Raw genomic sequence first — 27709 nt, forward strand, 5'->3', positions numbered from 1 at the left:
CGGTATCGATGGGTATACTCTTCGCTTTTGGGTTAACATTGTTGGATGTACTGTCGAGGAAGGTCATATTGAAACTTATTACACTGGGTTATAAACACTACAGGAGAAAAAGCTGCTTTATCAATATAAACTTAGCAATATTGCTGCAGGTATTACTGTATGCTTTAGACGAACGTTACAGTCGAATGTTTATCTAATTTAGCTTTTAACTGCTCCATATGGTGATCTAATCTGACGATGCCCGCGAACGATATCGATCGTTCCAATTAGCAGCAGTACAAACAAAACACTTGTCACCATCTTCAGTTATTTGATACATTTTCGTCCTTTGGGGATGGCAAAAACTGGGGGTAAAAAATCCATATAAATTCTTGCCATAGCAACGGCAAAGCGAAAAAAAACCAGAAATCATCCTGATCATGAACCAACAATCAAGATCATCCGATCAAGCGCCTTCTTTTGCACGCAGTGGCTTCCGTCCGTTCGTCCGCGGGACGATACGCGAGACGATTCAGCGAGTCAAAATAAATGCCACCACAAACGAACCGCGCACCTTGACGCAACCCTACTCAACCGAGCCGGGGCGGCCGGGACGGAAAACGAGATGCAAAAATTATCTTGTCGTTCTGATGATACTCATCGATATTGCTACTTACAATTAAAAATTATCATAAATATAGCGTGTTTATGAAGCAACACTGCACTGCACTGTGGTTACCCTGTTAGCGAGTTCGCGTGAAAGAGTCGCGAAACCGATGTTTGTCAAAAGGAGAGAAACAGATGAACTTCTTACGTTTAAGCCTCACACAATTCGTTTGATTGTCACACCCGTCTCGTCGCTGTGCATGCTGAGCTGGTTAAGCTTTGGGTGCATTTTGCGCATGTTTGGACATTGAGACGTACGCACGGTTTCGGGGTGAGCTAAGGATCATATCAGTAAGTGGGCGATAAAATTTTTGATTGACATGCGATATACACACCGAGCGTTAGTGTGTGAACGTGTGAAACACTTTCCAAAAATGCGTTCGTGTACTCTGCACTGTGCGGAATGGCGAAGTGCATATTAAATAGCCTGAGTATTGGGCTCGCGAATAGCCGGTGAGCAACTGGTCCATGAGGTGGCGTGTGTTATTTCATCTGTGAGTTGTGTGTGCCGCATTCGTAACATTGAAGAATTTATATTTACGAACGTTTGAGGGGTAATAAGATGTTCGTGTGAAAAATTAGCCCGGTTACGGAGCTTCGAAACATTGGAGGAGTTGGACGAGAGAGATTTGCAAGCAAAAAAAAATGATTAAAACTGTCAATACTTACGCTAACCAGTCTTCGTTTCGGTTTGATCAGTGGGCGATTCTGGCCGTTCATCTTGTAGTAGAGTCCGCAGGCATTGCACAGATAGTGGCCAGTACCGTCCCTTCGCCACAGGGGTGTCGATGTAGCACCACAGTTGACACACTCTCGTCCCTCTGTTGACAGAATAGGAGACATGTACAGGAAACAGAAATGATGGCGTGATTAGTTAAATCATTATTTTGTTTATAATGCTATATTATTAAGTCTTGCACTACGGAGATTTATTTCAACGAGAACTTCTAGCCGTTAGAAAGGGAATATTGTACGAGCATTGGTTCGATGCACGTCCATTGAAATTAATTAAATTAGTTTGGCATCAACATTAATTTTAATTTGACGTTGATAAATTAGGGAATGAAATCACGAAATTTGGAGACAGTTTCTCTCGGGCCCGGGTAAGAAACAAACGGACGATAGAGAGGTGGATAAAAACAAACATAACCCACAGGCGGGCTAGAAAATATGTTTCCCCCTAACGTTCCGTCCAAAGCTTCGTAAACGGAAAGGACGGAAATAGAAGGCGCTTTGCTACATGGACATTGAATGAAACCTCCCATGCCAGTGTCGAGGCGGAATCAACGGTGGAAGCGAAAAAAAAAACGCCAAGAATACGGGGCATCATTTTTTATGCTAACCGCAGCTAGACGACAAGGACGAACAGTGCGGAGGCACTGCCGCCCTGTCTCATCTGGGTTGACACACAACCGCACAAGGGTTCGATCGATCCGGGAAAGGTTTTTCCCACAACCTGTGCCACCGGGCCGAAGCGCTCTCGGTCGGTCGAAGTTGAGTTCGGTTAGTCACCGGGTGCGCCAGTGCTTCGTGCGCTGCCCACTATCAAATATTAGTTAACCGTTTAACAAGTTATGGAATAAATTAGTCTCGATTTCGCTTTCGACATTTCGACACACTCGCGCGTACACATCGATTGTGTAGAATGGTGCGGGGTTTCATTCCTGGGCCTCGCGGCACCCCACGTTTGGGTTCCCCGATCTTCCGCAGGTTTGTGAAGTTTGGCGAGCTACTCTTCGACAGCTTCACTCTAGACGACCGAGCGCTTGAAGGAGACAGCGGGTGGAGATAATTTTATTCAGAGAGAACAACATTTTTATTTCGATATTTATGTGATTTTCTTCGGTGTCGCGAGCTTAGAGAACGGAACGGAATCGGTTGTGGAACAAGGGCGGTTGCAAGAGGGTAGATACGGATGGGGTAGAAATCGCACCCCCGGTTGGCTTTTAAGTATCTTGTTCTTGTTAATTTTTATAAGACATTGTTTGTTTCTGCCCGGGGACACCATTCACCGGGCCCGGGCATGGTAGCTCCCCGTTAGACCCGGGGGACGAGAATCTATTAAGAAAAATGTTATTTCCTTGATCATTGGCTACCTTCCTCACGGCGTTCTGGCATAGTGTATTGTGGTTTCGTCTGGCTTTCACTGTGAACGATTTATTTTATTTATATATTTCTGTTCCTGTTTCAGCACAGCACAAACAAACGAACTTGGCAGATCCCGGCTGCCGACCAGAAGTCGATCATTTGTTTCCTTCTTCTCGTCCGAATGTACGCAACCGCACGCCTGAAGAATGAGTGAGCTTTCGCGTCATGCCGCCGGTATCGGTGCGAGGACACTGCGTAAAGTGACGATGAGCCGTATTGTGCCATCGTCCAAAAACGGCCGAGCATCGTTAAAGTTGATCGTCTGGAAAGGATGGGAACGGAAACCAAATCGATTCCTTCTAATAATCATCATCCATAACATCATAATCACGGGCATTTGCTATATTTCATTCCGCTTGATGCTGGGTTCTCATTTGGTACGGCTTCTTGATTTCCCACCGATGGGAAGTTGATCCACAGCGAAACGAAACCTTCTTGGGACAGTTTATCCATTTGCTGTTCGGGGGGGGAGATGCTCATGGGAACTAATTGGATCCCGTGACTAGGGGTTCGCTGGAACCTTCATAAATCGCATCGATCCCAGGGCGTTTGTGTTGGAAAACGAATGCTCGGGGTGTAATATCAGGTGCAGAATGGGCAATTCCTAGAATAACGTTAAACCCGTTCGCATACGGTTCCGTTAGCATGAATCGATTTGGATGAAGTTTCGCTCAATTCCACTTCTTCACAATAGTCGCTGTTCGTTGTATGCTGCCGTTCATAGTTCTCAACAGTTCCACCAGAGATTCTGTTCGGCCCAGTGGTACCAGCTCCAAAACTGCTGACCCACACAATAATATCAAGAGATAGGACCAATTTGTTGTCAAATTATTCGTCCGTTCCGTTGTCACCCGAACAGGAAGCTGGCCATAAAACGTGCTATGATATTCAATTTGACAAACGTGGTAGCATCATCGTGGTCCCTCTAATTGTGTCACATTTGCACTTTGCCTATGACCATTCAATCTGGTAGTAATTTAAGGAAATTTATAATCCCGTAATTTGCATTGCCCGATTCCTTCAACGAGCAGGTGTGGAGTTAAGCCAAACAACGAAAGTTAGTGTTTTACGGATTTCCAACGGAAAAAGGGTATCTACAGCCCGAAAGACTAACAACGCCAACCAAACCATCCACCCATAAATTCTCTTGTCTATGTCCTGATTGTGGAACCGTTTTCGATACGACGCGATACCCAATTATAAGCCCTAGGGAAATGGGACTGTGGTACCACGAAGAATAGAAAAAAGGAGAATCACCAGCCGGTGGTGCGATGATCGTCATTTTTCACTCCATTCTGTTGCGATCCATCCGGAGGCGTACATATTTTCGGTAGCGATGATATAAATTAAAAATTTTATTCATTTATATTTCGAGAAGCTTTCCCACCGACTCTCGACACATCTTCGACGCTCGAGTGTGCGTCATCTTCGCGTTGTTGGGCTTTCTCTCTTTCTCTCGCTATTTCTCGTGTCTCGTTTGTTTTTCCCTTCAGATATTGGAGCTGGTGCCCGTTTGCTCGCTTCTGTTTCCGAGAAAAGACAAAAAAAATAAACCACCAGCGCCACCACTCGAGCGCTGGTCTTGGGACTGCCCGAGACGGTGGCAGTTTGCTGGAGAGTTTCCCTGTTAACCTATCTGACCGGGTCGCCATCCCGCAGAAGGATGCTGGCGTGGAAGTAATCACCAAAAAAACAAAAAAGGGAAAAATTCACCCGAGACAAAACGCTCGACCGAAAACGACTCGAGACCCGCCATGGAGACACCGAGTGGACCGAGACACCCTCCCATTCGGCAGTCCGATCCGGCCTGGTGACCGATAATAAATCAGTTACTTAATGATCTTTCCTAAATAAATCGCTGCCATCGTAGCCACCGTGTCGGTTGGCGGTTCGGCACGCAGCGCCCGGTCCAGGGAGGCACCCGAAAAAGGAAGTCACAGGAACGCACGAACGAATGCGAGAGGATCGCTGTCGTTGCCGTTAGTACTCGTGTCTCGGGAAGCGTTCCATGCAGCTTGGCGTTGGATTACCGCGCTGAATACGCGCTGTGTTATCCAAATCCAAATGTTGGTTTCCTCTTCGCTCGACGGACTTGTCGTCTTACGCGAGTCCTTCCACGGCAGCACGGACCATCCGGGATCTCGGGCGTAACGATCGTCGTTCAATGGCGAATATGGGTACAGGGAGAGAGACCGTTCCCTTGACTAATGTTTTGTTTAACTCGTATAAACAATGTGTTGAGGACAAGTTACAGGTATTTAAACATTCCTTACACTCCTCTCCCGTCTTTGCGTGGCTGATCATTATCCACGAACCAATCTGGTGAGATGGGCCGGGATGCCGGGATGGGCGTTGAGTACATGGATCGACTTTGTAGGTCCCCATGAGCGCAAGCAGACAAGCAATCTGCAAGCAAAACCTGCAACTTCAACTAAGCCCTTCGGTCGATAGACCGTGAATGCAAGATCTAAATTATGGGAAAAAGTCCAAGCGTAGCAAATTCTTGTTGTATAACAAGAGGAAATAGACTGGGAGAAGCGAATTCATAGTTTTTCTTACACACAAAAACCAATAAATTTGTGCATCATTAACCTTTTGTATCATTTTCAAGTCACAATTTAATATTTTTACATCAATTTGCTGGATGAGTGTTTAAATTACATGTAGTTGAGTTATCCATTAAACATATTAAAAAGTAGAATAAAAAGCCAACAATCTTCCGAATGTTTATTTCTTCTAGCGAAGCGAGTCTATTAAACGAAGTGGAAAACACCTCGTAACCCGCTGGAAAACTACATGCACATCGGTTTGCACCCACCCGAAGGTGATGTGCTTGCGAACTCGGCACGAAACATACGGCCTTGACAGTGACTCGCTATAATTTTATGCAAAATTCTTAATTACTTCTACCATCGCCAGCCGGAACTGGTCGGCCGTTAGATAGGGGCTCGCATGCATTCGCTACATTCGACGTATAGAATGAGTTAATTTTAATGCGCTACTAATCAGCGATCAATGCACCGCCGGGTCGACGGAACACAACATCACAATTATGCAACCGTGCACTCACGATATGGATGAGCATCGGTTGTTATGAATTATTTCGGAAGGTTGTTCCGATGCGAAATTTAAGGTCAGAATCAATTTACCACCAATTATACGTTGTTGTGATCTATTTTAGGTCGACATTAAAATGCGTTAGACTTTGTTATGCATTCTACTAGCAGTGATGCCAATTAATAACAATTCAATTTGAACGTTCTTGTACGAATGCTTTTCAGCTCTTTGTGAGTTATGAAGATTGTGGACGCTATTTATTCTGAAAATAGATCACTGTATGGTACAATGTCCAATGGTGCGGCTCGACATTGCTTTCCTATATCCCAAAAGCAACCTCCAGGCAGTAAGACATAGACACGCAGTGTAGTGGTGAAACACAATATGAAATACGTCAATATTATTACCGAACACAAAAGTTATGAAAACAAAATCACTGTAACAATATAACCAATAAGTAAGGAAACGTAACATAACGACAACTGGTCAACGGTAAACAAAGGCATAGACAAATTCCCACCGGTTACGATGGGTTTCCAAATAGAAACAGGTTTGCCACGGACCGTCCATCCGTCGCCTGGGCATCAGTAGAGCGCCGGGGTAAGGACAGGTAAAATCAGGTGTGTCACCCAGGAATTGCACTGGAGTGTTGAACAGTTCTTTTGTCTGAGAGTAACATATTTTTTACTACTTTACCTAAATTTATTGCGCAATAAATTTAACCTTTTTTGTTGTTGTTTGTTCTCTAACCTACATGCTGCACTCGAGCAGAAGTGTTTTCTCACTCCTTGTTGATCGTTTGTGTCGCATCCTTCTTCCTACTGGCACTCTACCTGTGTGCTACCTTTCTGTTGCTGTCAATATCCTTCCAAGAGACGCACTGGGATTGCGTGTGGGATGGTACAACTGTACCATACGGTAAAACAGAGCAATTTTCTCCCACAGTCAATGTTCTGCCCGGGCTCAGTAAACTTCGGTCCCATCTTTTTCCTGCACTTTGGTACCAAGTCGTGTTAGCAGCACACGCAAACGTACGTTACTGCTCCGCGTCCAAACCTATCGCTTGCTTACGCGAGGCTCAGAAGTGTACAGAACGGTCGTGATATGACTGAAATACCAACCATCAACGCAACTACCCGATGGTGATCGTAAAAAAGTGATCATCTGTTGCTGACGGGAAGGTGGCCGATCTGCACTAACAAGCACGATACAATTTCTGACCAAAGGACTTGACGCCTTTTTGGTGAGTTAAAACAAAACGAAACCACTGCTGCCATGTTAACAGACGACACAGGGAAGAAATCACCCAGAAGTTCATAACGAAAAAAAAAAGCAAGAAACTATCCTCACGACATCGCTGCCCGACTGCAGGATCCGTGGTTTGTTCTAATGCTCGGTAGTGCGGTCCAAGCGATCGACATTTCAAAACTCCCGAAAACAAAAACGACCAAACGACAGCATAAAATTCCAAAAACTGTCACACCGGGGAAAATATATGGATTTTAGGAATCCGTTTTCCTGATGCTGCTGCTGCTGCTGCTGTTGCCTTTTTCGAGTCCGTTTCGTGCACCTTGCCCGCATGGCACACCGTTCGTCCTGGATCGACGATCGTGAGATGGTGTCGGGGTGTTCGAATGCCCTCAATCCCTGCCCACGGGCAATACCTAGGGGTAGCCGTAGTTCAACACCACTTGGCACCGCCGGGCTCCGGATCGTTGTGATCTCAGGGATTTATGTTGTCTTAGAGTGGTGTTTCTTATTTTCGTTGAACGATTGTTTGGGTACCTTTAGCTTCGGTGTTTTTTTTTTTGCATCGTCAGCTTCGCAACAGCCGGACGAGTCAGATGCCTAATTGGATTGCGTTGAGAATGAAATACCAGCAAACAAGAAAACCAACAAGGCGCCAGCAGAAATTGTTTTTATTTACCTTTGCTAAACATACGCTAGTCAACGAGGTACGTTTTAATTATGCTCCGTTCAATAACGCTTGTCTCTTGAAGAGATTGTTTTTTTTTTGTTGTTGTTTTGTTCGAAACCGATTGCAACATTCCACGGCTATCAATTTTCATGTGTTGCTATGATAACCTTAAAAATGTCACGTCCAATGTGCATCCTTTCACCATTCTCTCGCCAGATCTTCTCCTTCCCCATTATTTTGCAGTACCGTCCCAGCTGGAGTGGCCCTTTAATTAACTTTCCAGCTCAGGGAAGCAAAACTGTTTGGTGAGGGAAAAAGTTCTCAAAAATGGCGAAAACAATAAGCCATTTTTCCATCCCCTTTGCCACAAACTCTTTAATCAAATATGCACTCCAGATTGAGAGCGGTCCGTGTATGTGCCGTTCGTAGCTCTATTGTTTATTACAGGGGCTGTTCGATGATGCTCCATTCCCGGCCACTATGACATCATTTGCGAAACAGACACACACACATGGACACGCGCGTTCGCATGCTGGTATGCGGCGAACAAAGCGACGGTCGATGCACGGTGATGCACTTTTGCGAGCTGTTTCTGCTTCCCTGCACGGCAGCATATCAGCTAGAAACAAAAGCGCTACATGTGTTAAACGAATCGTGCATCACTTCCGCACCCAGCACCGAGCGTTCGATTCGGCCCATCGGCCCACCTCGCCAAACCGCACCAACCTGTACTGTTTTTTCAACAATTAACTTCGTGTTCAAGTTTGAATTTCCTATTATGAATGTGTGAACGTGCACGGGGCGGTGATGACGGCGATGGTCTTAACCGTGAAAATGCACCAATCCGCCCTTCAGCGGCAATACCCGTCTGCGCCCGTTACCCAGCAATCTGCCCGGCTGCCTTCGCGCTGGATTGACCCTACACCACACTACGGACGAACGCACACAACAGCCGTCCAACGGGGAGATTCGCCAATGGAGCATTGAGGTTTAATTTATGGTTGTGAGAGAGTTGCCACCTCTCCGGCAAACTGGCAATCTGCGCCACCTGTACCACCTTCTTGGTGGCCCACCAGCTCTTCCTCAGGCTTTTTTTTTCATTTTGTTCAAGTGCGTTGTTTTGCTACACTGATTTAAGTTTAAGTTGTAGCCGTTGTAGATGGATGGTAGAAATGACTATATATTTTCTATCCATTCCACCAGCTCCATCACTGCCACAGTTTGTGGTCTCTCGTCTTAATTTATGCGAAACTTCAATTGCTTCAAACGTGAGTGCACGCTGTTTCTAACGCTCCCTTCTGTTCCGCGTATCGCCCGACGTTCCGGGAAGACACCGCATCGATTTCGTAGCTGACCTACGCTGTAGCGGGCCGTGTGGAGTAGCAACTTGAGCCACGGGCCAAAGTGCAATTGGGCAGCAAACTGGAGGGTCTGCCGCCACCATAGACCACAAGTACTTTGTACGTCTGCAGACCGCTCCAAAGGGAGGGAGAGGGTGCAACCGGCCGGAACCGGTCGGCTTCCGACCGAAGGCGCTCGGTCACCATCGATGGTTTAAGGTCTTGCGGAGCATTTTACCGGTCTTTGAAGCCAGTCTAGGTGCGTGCGAATGTTGAACGATCACGTAACACGATCGAAACACGATGGATCGTAACACGATGATTTTTTTCCGGAGCAACTTCCCTGCACGGTAGCATCTGCACCGGATGAATTCCGGTTTGGTTGGATTTGCTCCCATATCTATTGCCTAGAGCCTGGCGCAAATGCAGTCAAACGATAGCTCGCTATACATCAAGCTGACTCACGGCGTGTCTGCCGAAGGAATTGTTTTGAAGGTGACTTAAATTTAAATTTATGAAGAGCACAAAAGCTAAGAATGAGAACCACTTTATGCAAACAGTTCTGGGGAACTCATTTTCGACCATGACGACGTAACCGCACGGGCACTTGTTTTACAATTTATTGTCCCAAATGATTTGCATTGCACGGTTTACCGACTTTCGCAACGACTGAGTGCAGCTGCTGGCCGATGTGCAAGTGCATCAGGCGGTGGTAAACTTATTAGGCCACGGTGGCCATTACTTTGCTCCCGAACGGAGCGAAGGAAATTATAAAATCACATAAATCTGCTTTATTTCAGTTGAAAACATTACATACGGTGCGATATAACTGCTTCCCGTATGTAAACTCATTAACATTCGGCAAGTTCCCCGTAAGTAAAAAGGGACTTAAGACAAGAATGTAAGTCAGGTAAAGGTGGTGAAGCATATTTTAATGCAGCTTGTAATTTTCTTTACAGCAACCGCTTCAACCTGAGGGTCATCTTTATTTGCCCACAAGAAGTTCAATTCCATCTATCGAACATCTCACAGTTCTCATGGGCACTGATAATGCAATGGTTTTCGTGGCGCTGCGGTATCTTTCCTTATTAACTAAAGATACTGTAAACAGGCATTCAGCCAGCTTCCACTCTTACACTCCAGCTTGTTTTCCTGCCATTGTGAAGCTGCGCGATAGTGATCTACAACACAGGTAGCAGCTACCAAGCTTACCCTGATTCCGCAAAACCGATGACATAATCCGTGCCGGAGCGGCTGCTTAATGTCCAATTTTGGACGAGTGTTTCTAGGAATCTTTCAAACGTCTACACCACAATTCGTTGACCTCATTAAAAATTGAATCTTGGAGGGTCGAAGCTCTTGAAGCGCTCTCTCCCTCTCTCTGTCAGCTTCTTGCCATTGCTAACCAATGTGGTTCCAGACCAACTTCTTATGTGTGTTTTTGGATTTGATGATCGGTTTGAGCAGTTCTTCAAGTTCCCGTCAAAGCCATCATGCCGCCAGAAGCAGAAGCTCCCAGGTCGGACAGTTGGCGGCAAAGCCGGCAAGTGCTGCCAGTGCTCCAACACGAGTGTCCTTGAGCGAACGTCCGAGTGGCAACTCTTGGCTACCAGTCTTCTACTGGAGGGAAGTCCTCCACACGGAACACTCCAACTGGAAACAGGTAATGCGTGTATGTGTGTGTGAACATACACTTGCCAGTTTGGAAGTTTATTTTCTTCCCGCATCACTCGAGTTTTACGAGTTCCCAAAACAACGCTGGAACGAGTCGGAGATCGAATCGATCTTATGCACGGAACTTCATCTAAAACATGCCTTCCCGGTGTTGTTCCAAGATCCGGATGGGACGTGAGGTTGTACACGAGCGATTCCATGTGCGTCAGGTGTGGGCAGGTGTCTCCGTTTGACGTTTTCGCAAAGCGAACCGCGCACACACAGAACGCTCCATGCGCTTTGCGGGAAGTTTCGCGTTACTGTACTAGCGGTAAAAGGCAACACTTAAGTGGTCCCAATAAATTTCGTTCGCCGAAAATTGCGTGTTTTCTAGTGAGCCTTCTTGTCCGCCACCCGCGGAACCTACCGCTAGGTCGCACAAAAGCGGGCAGCAAGTGCCGCGGTTTCGGTGATTGAAGTGCGCTCAACCGAACGCTGCGAAAAGCGTGCCCGGGCGCACTTGTTGGCAGTTTATGTCCACGGCCGGAATCACCGGTTTGCGCACTATGATTTTTATTATTTTACGAGCGTGTTCCATTAACGTGGGCCCGTTGTTAAATCAAATCGAACCCGTGCACGGTGCCTGCTGCATTCCTCTTTGCCCGCGTTGCCTGCTCCTACAGCTGTCTCCAATTGACGATTCGACGTCAAGAATAAGTCCGCAGCGTTCTATAAGACGGTGCTAGAAAGCATCAGCTTGTCCGCCTTCTAGCAGCATTCCACTGGTGCATGGTTTTGTAGTGTGATTGTAATGTTTCTGTTTCTATTTAATGGCCATTACGCTGTGCCGTTTATTGGATGCAATATAACCTCCACCGGCAAGAACAATAGGCGAATGCGAATATTGCTCTCACATTCATGGCGCGCGTACGCACGAAGGGCATTCTATGCGCAGGCCGACGAGGAAGGGAATGCAATAAATAATGTGTTGCTTATATAACTGTGGCTGGACTGTGGCGTTTGCCTTTGCCCCGACCCGAACGAACCCACGGAACGCAGTTTGGAAGTTGGTTAGCCAGGCGTTTGTAGCCTTAGCGCCCCGCCTTAGGCGTTGCGTAGACGATCACGCGGTACGGTGCGCTATCATGCGATACTTTGTCATCTCGTGCACATTTTCGCGCCGATGATGTATTGCTTCCCAACTCGCTACTGCACATCGCAGCTTCGTGTGCCCAGCCCATAATTTGTCCAGAAATGTTGAGAGATCAATTCGTCATATTACCCAGCCACTCAAGGTGCATCGTTGGCGGTAGGTGTTAATTCGCTTTCCGCAATCTTTTCCAGCGGGGTAGAAAATCAAGGCCGCGACGGTGCAATTAGAATAGTAATTGAGCGACGGTAGCAGTGAGAACAATATCTGTTTTGCATTGCCCAGATGCCAGATGAACCTGGAAGGGTTTTAATCGATTTTCCCATCAAGCTTACGAGTAAGCGTGCATGGAAGTGGTCTTCCATTGGAATCAAAACTGCACGGTGACCGAGTATGGTGGAGTTTTATTGGAAAACGTTGAACAAGATCTTCTCAAGTTTTGAGAAAACATCCAAGAAATGGTCTAATCCTGATTCCATTAAAGTCACCAGCTCAGAACTCTAAAGGACAATACAGCATTTCCATCTGAAGAAAACTGTGTGCATACACACCCTTCCTTGTCTTCATTCTTTATCAACCCTTCGCTTTGTTTGGCGTTCCGTCGTAAAGGAAGCTTCCACCCTATCGCAATGCACGGTGGCGATCGGAGCCAATGTTAGTTTCATTTTATTTAATTGTGGCAATTTTTTATTACAAAAAAATGTCCCCACCCTCTCAGCACCGGGCGTGCGCGCGCGCTCCAGTTTGCATCCCACGCCATTATGCGCTGCAGTTTCCATTTTCTCCATTGTTATTGCGATGCACCCAACGATTTGCCCCGTGCAGTTGCAGTAGCACACCGTGTGGCAGCATTTCCCTTTCCGTCTGGGGAGTCGCGTATGTGTTTCTGTGCACTCTCAACTTCATTTTTCACTCAAAACCGGACCGCCATCTCCTTGGACGGCTGTTTTGAGGGCTCCCCGGGCAAAGCAAACGATCGTTTCGAAGTGTGTTTTTGTGCTGTTGTTGTTGCTGTTTTGCCATTGTTGTTGGGGTTGCCCTTGGTGCATAAAATCAGCCACCGGCTCCATTTGCCCACCCGTCGTTGTGTGTGTTTTTTGCTCTCTCACTCTCTTTCTCTGTCTATCTCTCTGTACCAGAAACCAGGGCGAAACGTTTGTAAAGCATTTGCCGCTTTGGAAGGTAACGCATCGGTAATGAGAAGATGCAAATCGATGAGCGAGCGCAGTGCGAGCGTGCACACTCTGTGTGCGTGTGTGTGTGCAAGGGGCACTAAAAATGCACTTTTTACTGGAAGAAGGAGATAATAAAGCTTACGAAAAAAAAACAACCACGCTTCATTCAGGAGGAAGTGCAAGTTGTTTAGTGGTTTTGTTTATGTAACCAAAACAATGCATCTGTAACGCGTCCGAACGACGCCGCATAGCGAACTGGGCAGGAAACCATAGCTCTGCCCTCCGTTGGCCCTTTGTGTTGCATTAAATCGTACTATAGTGGATGAACTTGTAAAGCAAAAAAACATTTGCGACTTTTTGCCCACTGCGCAATGCGAGACTGTTTAATTATCTCCAGATAAATCGTGATCAAACCATCGAGGTAAGGATCAATGCTGGAGGTTTTTGATGCAGACACATACTTTGTACATAGTTTCTACGTAACAGAGAACACACATTTGTACACTTGTTTCCCTCACTATGTGCAACTCACACAGACCGTGACATAAAGTGCAAATTTGAGCTATTGGAAAATGGAGTTTCCGGTGCGCTTGGTGCTGCCGTAAGCACTCAACTTAAAAGAAAGCAAGTAACATCGATGCGAGTGTTCTCATATTGAAGAAGGCTGGATCTTCTCTTTTTATCATGGGTCTTGTTTAAAAAAAACTTTCAATTCCCATAGGTAGTTTCGATCAACTGATTTGGCCCACAATCCTTTGTTAACGGTGAAACACAAAAGCATACAAGTGAAAAGCATAAATCACAAAACGATTTGTACACGAACCAATAAATACTACACCAAACGGGGGATTTTAAAACAACGAAAAATAATGAAAGCAAAGAACGAAAGCATACATGTTAGTACATTTAGAAGAAAAACAAACTATATCTGACAAAGGAAGGAAACAAACAAACAGAAAAAAAGTTCCACAAACACCACGGTGTCCATATCTTACCGGCACTCGTACGCGCTTTCGTCCGCTGCGGCTTCATGTGCGGGCTGTTCATGGCGGGGCGCGGGTTGGACTGTCCGAACGAGGCACCACCGTGCTGGTGGTGGTAACCGTACCCGCTCGTATCGTACCCCCCGTACGCCGACTGGCCCGTCCCGTCGAACAGGCCGCCGCCACCGGTACCGGAAGTGTGCGATGCCGTCCCGCTGCCCGCATTGCTTTGGCCACCGTGCACACCGCCGAGCCCACTTCCGGTCGGCTGGCCGCCATTGGTATGGCTGCCGGTTACCCCACCGTTGCCGCCACCCACCGTCCCGCTGCCGGTCGTACCTTCACGCTGCTTTGGTTGGTTTTGGCCTCCGCTGCCACCGCCACTGCCGCCTCCGCTGCCGCCCGATCCGTTGCCACCGGTCAGGCATGGTTTCACGTCCAGCCCGCAACTGTCCGCCGTCTGGCCGGTCGCACCGCCACCGCCGACGCCCCCACCGACACCGCCAAGCGATCCGCCCGTACCGACCTGGGCCTGGTGCATGAACGCGTTGATCGTGGCTTGATATTCGGCCGGCGCTGTCTGCACCGAGTCGGGCGTCGAGTCCTTCGGTGGGGTCGGCGGGAAGGAGAAGATATGCTGGCCGGACTGGCCCGTCTGCACCTGGCTCAGCTTGTCCTGCGGGTCCTGCGGGCAGGCGAACGGGCTGCCCCACGCACTGCTGGACGCGATCGGTTTGGGTGGATCGCTTAGCCAGGACAGTGGACCGTGGAAGTGTGGCCGGCAGACTTGGGGTGAAACGTGTGACGAGGTCATGCGGGATGCTGTAGGAGAGGCAAAAAACAGAGAAATATAGAGGATGAGAAACCGATAAGATACGATGGCAGGTTATGTAATGATTAAACTAAAAATAACACTACAACATGGATTTGCAACATATCTTTCGAGTAAAATGTATTCATACACAAATTTGGAAAGTCCAGCGATACAAAGTATCGTTGCAGGGTTGGAGCCACTTCTGGAATTTAATGGTCTGGAATGGCCATAATTATAATTTACCGAGGTAATTCTTTCAAGTTGAACATTACTTTATCGAAAACATTCATGAATCTGACCCTTCTGAAGCTTTCAATGTGTCAAAGCCACAGAATCGATTTCAATCGAGCTCATAAAAGGTGGAAATATTCCACATCTGTCGTTAAACATTCCATTTCAACTTAAAAAATATCTATTAATGGCTCCAACTATTCCATTTAATTTCAAAAACCCTGTGAATGACCTCCGGTTATGGTGAGATGTTGTGAACAACGGTGGGTCACTTTATGGACAAATTCACCGTACGACAAACTTTACCGAATTCCTTTAGCTTTGTGGAACTATTTTTTATTTTTACTACATTCGCATCTCAAAACTCTTTCGCTAGCGCCAGATCCCGACGCGAGTGACTTCATTCGCGAGTCCGCTCCGTTTACCCGTGTCCCCATTGTACGGATGTTTGTATGCGTGTGTAAGAGTATAATTTTTCGTCATAACAGTACCCTTAATAGGTGGAATTATGAAAAATGCTGCACCTTCTTTAAGGCGTTGTTTTCTTCGTTGATTTCTGCTTTTTTGCGCTGGTCCACCATTGCAGGGACCTGAATTCACACTGGTCCACGGCACAGTATGTGACCGGTGTGGCAGCAGAAGGACACAGTACCCCCCAAGGCACCGATCGCAACAACCGATCGTTGAGGTGCCGAGAAAATGAGCGAGCGAGCAAAAAATCCAAAACGGTCAGCAACACGGTGACTCCCTTCTGCCGGTGCTAACCCATACATCACCGGTACGGTAAGGAAACGCTGCCCGGAGGGAATTTTGGGTTATTCGCGGTTACTGCACGGATACAATGGTGCAATGAGGTTTCTCCAGATAGCCGCACCCTTGGCATAGTCGCCCGATTTCCGCCCGTTCGATTGTCACACAAAGGGCAGGTGGCTGTGGTGGAGTGCCACCACTGTCGATGATGATGGCGGTAGCATACTTGCATACTTGCATATTTCCCAGGCAAATGCCCAGGTCCATAAACCTGCCAACCGAGCTGACAGATATTTGCCGCCGTTGCCGCACGCCGTGCCGCTGCGGCAGTGGCTGAATACTGTCGTAAAAATTTACCACCACCATCCCCCCTCGCCACCCCTCCACCCCGGCACTCCATCACTCTATGGCGGAAATCAAATGGATTGAAAGGAAAAATCGGACACAAAAATAAACGGCAGAGAAATTCCCCAGTGGAAGGATGGAGATACCGAGGATGGGTTGGAATAAAAATTTATGTTCAATAATAATGAATGATTATAATTATTACACAGCAAGTGCACCTTGCACCGTCTTTCGGCCGGCTAAGAAGGTGGAAAAACGTATTAAATGAAACATTTCCAACGCGTCCGACAACTGTTTCCACTTGTTTTTTTTTCGCCTTAAAATGCCTCCGGAGATGAAAATTCACCTCAGATTGATCGGTAGGAAATGGTAATAAATTCAAACACGACGCCTGCATTACGATCGCCATGGAAAGTACCCTTCGGGGTGGGCAGAGGAGCGATTCCATCCCGGGGCTGGGTGAGTTGTCAAAATAGAGCGATTGAAATTTATCTCACTGCAATCGGAAAGAAATCTACGGGTTTGAACTCACAAACGTAAAGATCTCGCGCTCGATCATGATCGCTGGTTTTGTACAGTACGGTTCGAAGAATAGCAGGTATGTAACCCGTTACGGTGCAGAAGACTAATGCGAGCTTCTTCCTGTGCTGCTCCATTTGAATATCATAATACACACCGAGCGAGCTTTTCATGTGGCGATCGGATGATCGATCGGCGATTTGAATCAGGTAAACGCTCGTGATAATCGGATTAACCCTGTTACCATGAGCTTAGTGGGACAGGTGTAAAAGACGGAAGAGTATAACGAATAAGAATCTCCCCGGCGTTGGATAGAGATCGATGGCAACGATCACCGAGAGATCGATCATTTTAGGAAGCTTAGAAGCTTAGGTTTTGGGAAGTTATGTTTGCTTGATGAAACTTGGAAGTTAGCATTCGTAGAGTGGTCATCAGGGTGTAAGTTATATCGTTTAGATGTAACAAAATTCTCATCCCGAATAATACAGCTTTCCTGAAGAGGACTTGCAGTAATTTTTCAATTACACATAATTCAAAGCATATTAAAACATTGCACGGCCAAACCAAATTAAACCACCTTCGCGAATAGCCCATTTTCTGCGTCGTAAATCAATCAACCGTATGCTACTCGTTTGAAGTGTGCAAGTGATCGCAAGGTCCTCGGCAGTTCAGTATGCTGTGTAAAGAAGTGGATCGGAAAAATATGCAGCCGCAAACAAATCACCGATCGGTACGCAATCGATCCGAGAGGGATTGCGATTGCTGCTTCAGCAGCAACAAAAACGTACCGAACGTGACGAAGCCCGGTGTCGAAGATGCATTCCCGAGCTGCAGGCTGTGAAAGCGCCTCGCTGTAAACCGAAGCCTGCGATAATAATAAATAATAAATAATTATCATAATAATAATAATAATATTATGATCCGTATGCCGTTCGGGTATGTTCCAGTACGAAACAAAAAAAAAAACGGTTTGCATCGTTGCCGCACACTTCCCGAGGCATCGTTGACGACCGGAAGGGATTGGACCCCATGATTGCCCCCGATCGTTGCCCGATGCTGCCCTTTCGGTTTGCCGCGAATCTGTTGCGTCGATCCGCACGAGAGATCCGTCAAGACAAGTCAAGTTAACTCCTCGTCAGGGTGATTTTGGATTTTTCCGTTCGTTGTTCGTTGCCTCTCTGCAGCTTGCCTTGTCGCCCGTCTACCGCCACCGTAACCGAGCAGGACAGAAGGAAGTGGAAGGATCCATTCTGCTTCCAAAACCAACCAGCCCGCCCGTGTAAGAATTATGACCGATGGATGAATGGACCGACGGATGATGGAGAGCGTGCGAGATTCGTTTCGATCGGAGTTCGGGGTCAGGACTATTCACTGGGGGATTCCGGGGGACGAAGAGAGTGCGGGGTTGTACCTGCACCTTCCAACCAACTTCCAACTCGTCCCCCATTCTTAACGCACTGCATTGCAGGGTCCACTTTGGCGTGATTCATTGATTTATGTGCGTTAAGATGATCGATCGATCTGGCCGGTTTGCCGATGGTGGATTAAAACGCGCTGTACTGTCGCGCTGGGCCCTTCAGTGTAATGCGTATCTGGCGTGGGGAAGGTTCGAACTGGAAGCGTGTGTGTCGCTTGCTAGCAGCACGGTCTTTAGAAGCCGTGTGGGTCGTCACGGTTGCACCGATAGTAGCCGGGAATGAAAGTTTTGATTGAGACAATGCGTCGTGTGCGCTGTAGACCATTAAATCGTGTCTGAATGTAAAACAGGTACGTAGCAAAAGGATTTTTTTCCTACGCTAGGTGATCGATCAAACTGCGTCGAGAAATAAGGTATTTTAAGGGTTTTTCTTCCTAAGGTATGACACATTCCATGAAGATATTTTTTTGAATTTCTTGAGAGTTTATTGCGCTAAGCTGGCCTGAAGACTTGTCAATAATGTAAAATTATAATAAAATGCGATATTTATGCTCATATCGTACATAAACTTCGTACAAAGCATACTGATAATGCTAAGAGAAATCTTCACTAGGGGCAGGCAACTCCTCCCTTATTGGGTTCGTATCAATCCAGAACAAGTCGTTTCTCCGCCACACACCAGTTCCCGCCCGTACGAACGATGTATACGTATTCAACACATATTTTACAGCATCACATCATGTCTAACAAGCACAAACAACAATGAAATCATAAAATTTATAATGCTCACACAGCAAGCCACAGCCGCCCAGTGCCTCGGTGTACTTGGGCGGAGGGCTAAGCGAACTACCCCAGCCAGCCCAGCATAATGCGCTGGGGAAGTGTGCTAAAGCTCCTAGCTCGGTTCCAACGATAACGGCGGGCCAGGCGGGAAGAAGTTGAAACCCGCCCGAATGGTGGGTAATAGAAGAAAACAAATGATAAATACCTGTAATAACATTAATACAACGTACGAACGATTGCAGGCAACGAACACGAGGCGTAGCGTGTAGTGTAGAACGAGTGTAGCAGCGATAAAATGAAGGAAAGGAGTTACAAAAACGGAGGTACGGAGCGAAAATACACACTCCCCGACACAACTAGTCAGCGCGTGCAGGGCAAGAGGCAGAGGACGACTATCATGAGGGTAACATCAATGCTCCCCAGAACAGGAGACGCTGTGATTTGATTCGGAGCACGAACGAACCATTCTTTCTGCTCGCCTTTTTATTCGCTCTGCTCTGCTGTCAATGTATAACCAGCCTCCAGGCTCCTAGCTTCACCTCCGTCAGCACTCCGGTGGATTGGTTTGAGGGAAAATAGGCTTTTTCTTAACTGACCAACTTTTATCTCTTTCTCTCTCTCTCTCTCTCTCTTTGTGCTTTTGAGTCCGCTTCACCCCATCGCGCAAGTTTCCGTGGAGTCCCAAAAGCAGCTACGTGCACAGACATTGCGGAGTTATGATTTATCCCGCGCGCGCAACATACGAAAACAAAAAGCAGTACGGTATCTGACCACCTTCACCGCGCCAGGATCGGCCGATCAATGTTTGGATGTGACTGGTATCGCGCGCCCGAAGAGTACGGGCACGTACGTACAATTTATTACTATCAGCATCATTTCCGAGCTGGATCAACGGATGATCAGATGGATCACACGGAACGGAACAACGATCCTTCCCTGGTTTGGCCTGGTTAGCTTAGATCTTTGCTGCGCGAGAAACCTCCATTCTCGGTGAAGTGTTTTCGTATCATTGTTTTAACCTTAAAAATTTGTTCCACTCGTCGGATGCCACCGGGGACTGGCCGGGCAGAAAGGGTAACATATCTTCCCGGACGATATCTTCCTTGTTAGATCTTTACTACCTGGCTGTACCTGGGTGTGGGTACGTGGCGGAATCACACAAATCACGATCAAATTGTATCCGTGAAATGTCCACGAACGAGTACGGCTGCCACCGGTGCAATAAATTGGACATCCGAATGGGGATAGGGAGCCGGGACGATAATTTCAACCCGCTGCGCCCCTTCACTCGTCCACGGTTAATTCGTTCGATTAGGGAAGATGTGCCGGTGGATTGGTTATTTGGTTTTCCGGGCGTCCATGATCCCCGGGACGCTCATGCTTATCATTATTTATGATTATGATCTCATGATGTCAGTTGATTACCTGGTACGCTTTGCAATGACCGTCAAGCGCAACACACTCCGCCACGGCAAAAGCTCGTCAGCGATCGTCGAATTATTGTTCATTTTATTATGCTACAACAAACCACGCTAGTTGTGACCTCAATGTTGACGAATTCGCCAACGATGTAGCAATTGTTCGGGAAAAAGGAATTCAGCTAGATAAAATATTAGCAGTGCAGAATTTACCTTCATTGTCAAGTATACTACACAGGCTCAGTGTCTATACATCGACGAGGAAGAGAACTTTTTTTAACGAGAGTTTTATGAACATAAATCGAAGGCTATCGGTTACTTCCCACAGCTCGGCGAACTAGTCGGTCTCACTACCCCGGTGTGGCATGGGAGAGTAGAGAGACCCCTACACAGCTTATCGTGCGGGAGCTATCGCCAAAGCCTTCTGAACAGCTGTCGAACAAAACGATCATCGCGTATCATCGCCTACATCGAAATCGGAATCCAAAGCAAGCTCCAATTTCGCGTGCGCTTTGAGCACCAGCTAATGGGGTGTGTATAACGCATGGCTAAACTTCTTCATCATCACCGTAGAGCATAGTTGTCGGTGATTCTCTGTTTCTCACACTTTCGCTCCCCCTCCCTGCTGCTGTGCTCATCACTGCCTCGGTAGGCAAACGCATCCCGTACAAGTCATCGGCAAAGTGTCAACGATTAATTTGGAAGCGAGATCACGATGTCCGATCTGGATCCCGATGGCCACTGATCACCATTGTTCGATCGCTCGCACGGACCCGGTACCACCGGCACTCTGGGAAACTCTACGTACTCCCTATCAGCACGATTACGATCGAAATCTATAAATCTACGCATGCCATTCCGGCCTGGAGGTCCTCAACTGAGGGTTGCGGTGCGAAGGCATCCGCGACCATCCGAACCACGGCTGCTGTCATCTCCGATCTCCGATCGCCCGTTCCCGCGTGTATCGAGTGGCAGCAGCACGGTGGCGTTTCTCTCTGTCCAGCACCGGATCGCCATTGCCGAGAACAGTTCCGATGCAGGCAATCCACGGAATTGTTTAATTAATTCAATGTTTATGCCAGTTTTTCTCGCTGGCTTGTACCCCCGAAAGGCCGAAAGGGGATTCTACACGGCCCAAAACCACACCGCGGTATCAGATTACGTGGCAGAGAACAAGTTGTTCTAATCACGAAGCGTGTGGGGACAAGCCGAAAATTAAGCGACGAATGCGGTGAAATAAAAAAATATAAAACACAAGAACTCTCATAAAACGTGTTTAGGCATCAACCGTAGTACCGAGGTGGAATGGGCTGCGCATAGAGAAGAAATGTTCGCCTTCGTACGTCATTCGGAATTCTGAGGCTGAGCGTTGAATTTCCTGGAAACAAGACATCCCAACAGAAAAAAAACCGGACTACAGTACCAATTCATGGGAGTCAACCAGATGGAGAAAAGGCTTTCGATCAAGCAGGTTCAAGGTGTTCCATGTTCTACAGCTAGTTAGCGGGGTTTCGATAGTGAAGCAACATTACTTGCTCACGGTTGGTATCTTAGCATCTCAAACTCCAAATTCGCAGCGTTTCCAAGCTGACATGCAGCGCAAAAATAGCATCTCAACCATAAGCGCCATCAGCGCCACCCAGAATTTATCTGCGCTTTCGAAAAAGCGGACCATCTCCTTAACAGTCCCGAACTTAGCTGCTTGTCTCATACATTCCAATGCCCCATTATAACATGCTTCGCGTTGTATACAATGTGATTTTTGTCACAATCTGCAAGATTCCTGGGAGGAAAAGGCCGAGAGCCAAGAAAAAAACAGTTCTGCGGACACATCAAGAGCACAACCAACTCGATGTTCCATTCATGCCCTTATTCTTATAGCGTACTGAAGCTGCCAAAAACATTGTTAACCTCCTGGTCCTGTGGTTCACTCGCTTGTACCTCGATCGATCGGTAGCCGTTCCGTTTTGGATCCAAATTCCCTTCATCCCACACTGTCAAACTGTGTAAATTTAATTCCAAAAACTCTCCGGCACCGTGTTCCAGTTGCCTGGCGGTGCGCGTTTCATTTTTCCACGGTGGGAACAGAAACACGATCGAATTGCTATCGTGGAGGTTTAGGGTTGGGCCCACGAATGTCACACACACACAAGCGCGGGAGCAACCCATTCAATTCAATTGATCAGTTGGAGGCTTTTCGGGAGACCCCTTTTTGTCAATGCCAGGACGAAATGCGCGTGGTCGCAATGCGTAGTTGATCGGCAGGCGATTTAAGCATCCGGTTTGACGAGCACGCTGGCACAGGACGAAAAGGCCGTTCCGTTTTGCACGGGAAATCACAATAAGGACGTGGCGGACATTCAATCAGCGGGATTAGCAATTGAACGATGGCACTGCCACTGGATCTGCTGATTGTTGTTCCTCCGCCAGAGGCATTGTTTGGGGCAGCCGTATCGCAACGAGCGACAGGTTTAACGATATGTCTCGTTTGTTTTGCACTGCGAAACGACGCGATGAATGTCTTCGGAGCACTCGTGGTTTTTTTGTTTCCTGTTGCCATGTTCTTGCCCCATCTTAAACTTCAGCTACGCATCTCGAACGAGCCAGAGTTGCTTGTGGGGTTGCGAGCATAGCTTCACCTGCAGCTGGTGGATTCAGTCGCTTCAGTGGTGCCTTTTAAGCCGGCATAAAGGTTTGTTGTTTTTTTTAACATCCCTTTCTTTTCCACCCGTCTGCAACGGATGCGCCGTCGTGAAAGCGCCGTAGCCCCACAACCTGAAAAGGCTTCAAATTCAAAAAAACGGTTCCCCATCTTATACGGTAGATTTTGTGGAGTGGAGATCATCGATACCCAAAAACCGGCAAGAAAAACCAAACCACAGTATGCCTGCAGCTGAGGCAACGCCTTTTCAATGGTTCCTTTGCCCCGTTTTTGTTTTCTTCGCTCCAAACGCTCGTGAAACAATATAATTGAAGCATTAAAAACGTGTAATTGACCACGATTAGAATGCACCACGGAATGGTTGAACGTTTGGCCCGTTTGTGGCGGCGTTGGAAGGATTTGCCAAAAAAAAAGTTCGTTCGCGCACGGTTTGATTGATCGTACCGCGCGGTACTTGGGCACAACAGTAGTTAAGAACATTAATCGACACGTTGAAGCGTAAGTTATTCTGTTTTTATTTTCGTTCAATTTTCAATGCAATGCTTAGTGGAATTCGAATGGAATATGTTGTCAGGTAAAAGGGTTTTTTAAAATTTTTTTTTTCTGAATGTGCAATAATTAACTCATCTACATTAGCTGACGGTAGACATTGCCTTTTGCTGGAATGTTTTGAATGTTTGCATACTTTATGCTCACTACACGGTGCACGGTTAATATTTCCGTAAATGGAGACACGGCGCACTACTCGCCTGTTCTCGTAAGCAAAACAGCTGCAATTCCCACCGATCTAGTGCTGCCCGTTCGCGTTTCCCGTACGCGACCGGACCACTTTTCCAATATGGTTCGATGCCCATGTAAAATGCTCAAGGTGTGAAAATGGATTAATTAAGTGTCGATTACCAAAAACCGCTGCTAGCAAATGGCAATAAAAGGAACTGCAACGGGGTCGCTTTCTTGCGCACTGCGGCAGGGACGCAAAGTTATTATTAATTAACCTGATCGATGTCCAGTTTGGCGACGTAACCCATCGAGAGGCTGCCTATTGCAAGGCAATTTTCTCGCCCCTTTCCGGTAGGGGCCCGTGATGCTTATTTCCACACCACGGGAGTACATGGTGGCGTGTTCACGCACTACCAATTAAAGGATGCTTTCCATTCCGATCGTGCGATCGTTCGATGCAGGGATGGCATCGAATAAAGCGGAACAGTGAGCAAAAAAATCCCATAACTGAGCACCATCTAGAAAGAAGGAATTTGGAATACTTCACATATTTTCCCTACCGTAGCGATGGATTTTTTTTTGCGTTCCTGTTTTTATGCTCCGAAGATCGACTATCGATGAAGATCGCACGACATTAACGTGATTGCTATACGTATATAAACTTTTTTTTCCAAAGAGCCATTCTTTTTGTCGCAGCTAGAGAAGAAGTCCATCTCGGGGACAGACCCTTTACAGTGGTGCTTTGGCTATGATGAATCTTAATTAAGAAATGCTGATGCCATTTTGCACACGGTTCCGCATTCCGCAGTACCTATTGGTATAAACGCCGTGTGGTGTTTGCACCACATCATGGATTTCGTACGTGCAACCATGCCCGCAGAAGGGAACGCATGGAAAAAAATGACCAAACACGTTCATGTGCAGCACAAGTGCACAATATGTTAGCGCAAGTGTTCCACGCTGCAACAATCGAACAAAGTGGAGTGCAGTTAATTTCTTCATTTATGGTCGTTTGATTTTTATTAAAGATATGCTGGTTTTGCTTTGTTTCGCAAATGTTTACGTGTGACTGTAAGTGTTCAAACGCATCAAAAGACATTCACGTCCTAAAAGCAATCAGGCTGTCGACGAAAATCCTTTCCGATTAACATCCTTTGCACAGGCAGACTTAGAATGTGATGAACTTTTAAGGTACGTAGAGAAAAACACACTTGGAGCTACCACAAAAAAGCTTCCCAAGCGGAGGAGTTACCCGAGCTGTCATCTAGAACACAACAATGAATTCTCATGGTACTTTTTCTTAGCAATTCTTCCAGCTGGAGCTTTTTTTCGGTGAGCTCAAAATGCCGTATAATTTGGGTTTGTTATTTACGTTTTTGGCTCTCCAATCCACTACCACGTGAACACGAATTAAAGCAGATTGAATGGATGGGTTACATTTAAGCCACATTAAAGTTGTCCAACCGTTGACAGCTTGGTTCGCGTTCCCTTCCTGCTGGGAGTTAACAATTTGCCCACGAAAGAAACTTTTGCCACGAATGGTATAAAAAATCTTAACTCTTCGAGTCAGCAAAGGTGCCTTTATTTATTGTGGTCAGCTGTTTTCCAACCACGTCATAGGTCTTTTTCGGTGGATTTTGTCAACTACTCGCTGTCTGCGGTTTGATGAGTTAAATTTAGTTTATTTGCTGCAAAAGAAAGCGAAAGAGAGAGAAATGTGTTGATTCATCAACACAGAAGCAAATATAACCAAGGCTAACGCTGTATGTCTTGAGACATCAAAACACATCAGCACAACGAACTTTAAACTCTAGCAAGACAGCAACGTTCCCTCCAACATTCGACACAAAAAATTGTCTACAAGCGTTCCGACACTCAACGAGCTGGAGAACCCCCTTTCGGAAGGGGCACCAAGAACGCACCTTTCAGTAAAATCGAGGACCCTTAACAAATCACCTGCCTTCACCTGGCCAAAAGGGAACGCACTAAATGCGAGCCTGAAACACTTGCTGGATTGTAACGAGGACGAATGGAATGAGAAATAAAAAAAAAACAAGCACACTCACACAAACGCTTGCGCACACGCTCCTGGAGCAGCTTACAAACAAGCTCCGGGGCCAGGACAGGTTTCTTTGTGTTGCGTTGCTGTCCTTAATTTATGGCCGTGGTCCTGTCGCTGGCACCAGGCAAAACCGGGACTACTGATCCTGACCAGCGAAAACGGAACCCGCACCCGAAGTCACTGATCCTTACGTCGTCCTTTTTTTTTGTTCTCCCGCGTCAGAATCGCTGAATTCCGTTTTTACTTGAAGTTTTTGGTTTTGTTTTTGATTGAACTCAAACCGTTACCATTACTACTTCGGGCAGTGTTGTTCCGGCGAGCGTGTATGGAGCAAAGGGAACATGATAATAGCAACAACTACATAAAAAGCACACGAATCGAACGCAGACCACCGGCCGACCCCAGGCCACTGTCTGCATGCGACCGTCGCACCCCAGACGTTTGGAACACAAAAATATGTATTTATTATCAGCGAAGGCACGTTTGCTGTCCGTTCCGAGCAGGTGAATGTGTGGTTCTTGCCGTCTTCCTGCCCTGCCGTACTGTCAGTACGCCTCGGAAATTAACATGGAGAATAACGTTGTCTCGGTGTGCGCCTAAATTCATTGCATAGCAGGTTTTTGGACGTGAATCAGTCTCGCCGACACGCTCAGGTTTGTGCCCATTTATCTAGCAACAAACGATAGTGTTTCCGAAAGCGTAGCACTTGATAATTAAAATATTGTGCAAAATGTATAATTACTTTGCTCGCGTTCTATTATGTCGAGTTATAGAAACGGCGTACCAACCAAACACACCAAACTGGCCAAGTCTATCCTTTTTTCCTTGGCGCAAAAAGTACACAATTTCACGAAATTTACATATAACAGTTTAATTAAACGGTGCGTCTTCTTTGCCAGTTAACGAGAACCTTTTTTTTCGCCCCTTTGTCCCGTCGAGGGGGTAAGCAATCGCAGAAAACCCTTTGACATTCCGACACAGTTTCCAACAACCGGAAGTGGAAGGTTCAGTTTTGCAACCACGAAAAAAAGCGACCCAAAGACAACAAAAAGCCACGGTCAGTAAAGAGAAGGAAAAATGCGGGAAAACCAACAGTTAATTTCGTCCATTTTGTTTGCTCAATTGAACAAGCGGTTTTTTTTTTCATCTATATGTACAAAACAGCCTTTGTCATGTTTTGGCCCGTTAAGAATACAGACAGACTCCCTTTTTGGAATGGACGGCTTCAATCGAGTGACGCATTTTTCTGCATGTCGTCTAACATTTTCCCCGCCGTCGTCAAACACGCACAACAACAAGAAGCCCCAACCGTTTCGCATTTCCGTTGTAATGTCCCGCATATCTGTAGGGTTTTTTTTGGGTTCGTTTTTTCGTTATATTATCCTCAGCCTTCCGTTAAGTAAATCGTACTCTTGCTGTTGACCCTACCGATTTGAAGAGAAACACCATTTGCGTAGGCTATCCGGTGGACAAAATGAACGTTTTTTTCTGTACACACTCACACGCACAACAAGGAGCAAACAGGGCTTTTGTTCGGTTTGTCCGCCCTTTGGCAATAAAGGCGGCAACAGCGTATGCAATTATGATGTATGTATATCCCTCCAAAGCGATGTGAATTATTTGGGGCATTGAAGCGGCACAGCGGCATCCTGCTGCAGGAAATAATGATTGGGGCAAATGCATTACAGAGCGAGAGAAAATAAAACACTACATCATTACCACCCCTAAACACCATTATGTCCTGCGATAGGGGTTTGTATCTTGTCATCGTTTATTGTTTAGTCACTCCTACCAGCTAGCCTAAGGGATGTTATGTGCCTGAACGGTAAAGGGAATGGTTGCAAAGCACATAAACTAAAACATCCTTCGACGGCCATCTTTTTCGCGCCCGACCCGATTGACTCAGCAAACAAAACAAA

General features: G+C 46.7%; 1 protein-coding gene across 1 annotated transcript in view; it reads right to left on the minus strand.

The window, feature by feature from the left end:
* Positions 1 to 27709, minus strand: part of LOC128710259 (GATA-binding factor C) — an 83814-nt gene that overhangs the window by 30673 nt on the left and 25432 nt on the right. Inside the window, exons 2-3 of the mRNA XM_053805304.1 lie at positions 14409 to 14891; positions 1315 to 1466 (exon numbers count right to left, since the gene is read on the minus strand). Coding sequence (XP_053661279.1) covers positions 1315 to 1466; positions 14409 to 14891 — 635 coding nt within the window. The remainder of the gene's footprint in view (positions 1 to 1314; positions 1467 to 14408; positions 14892 to 27709) is intronic.

Source organism: Anopheles marshallii, chromosome 2 (assembly GCF_943734725.1).
Source record: "Anopheles marshallii chromosome 2, idAnoMarsDA_429_01, whole genome shotgun sequence".
Lineage (NCBI taxonomy): Eukaryota > Metazoa > Arthropoda > Insecta > Diptera > Culicidae > Anopheles > Anopheles marshallii.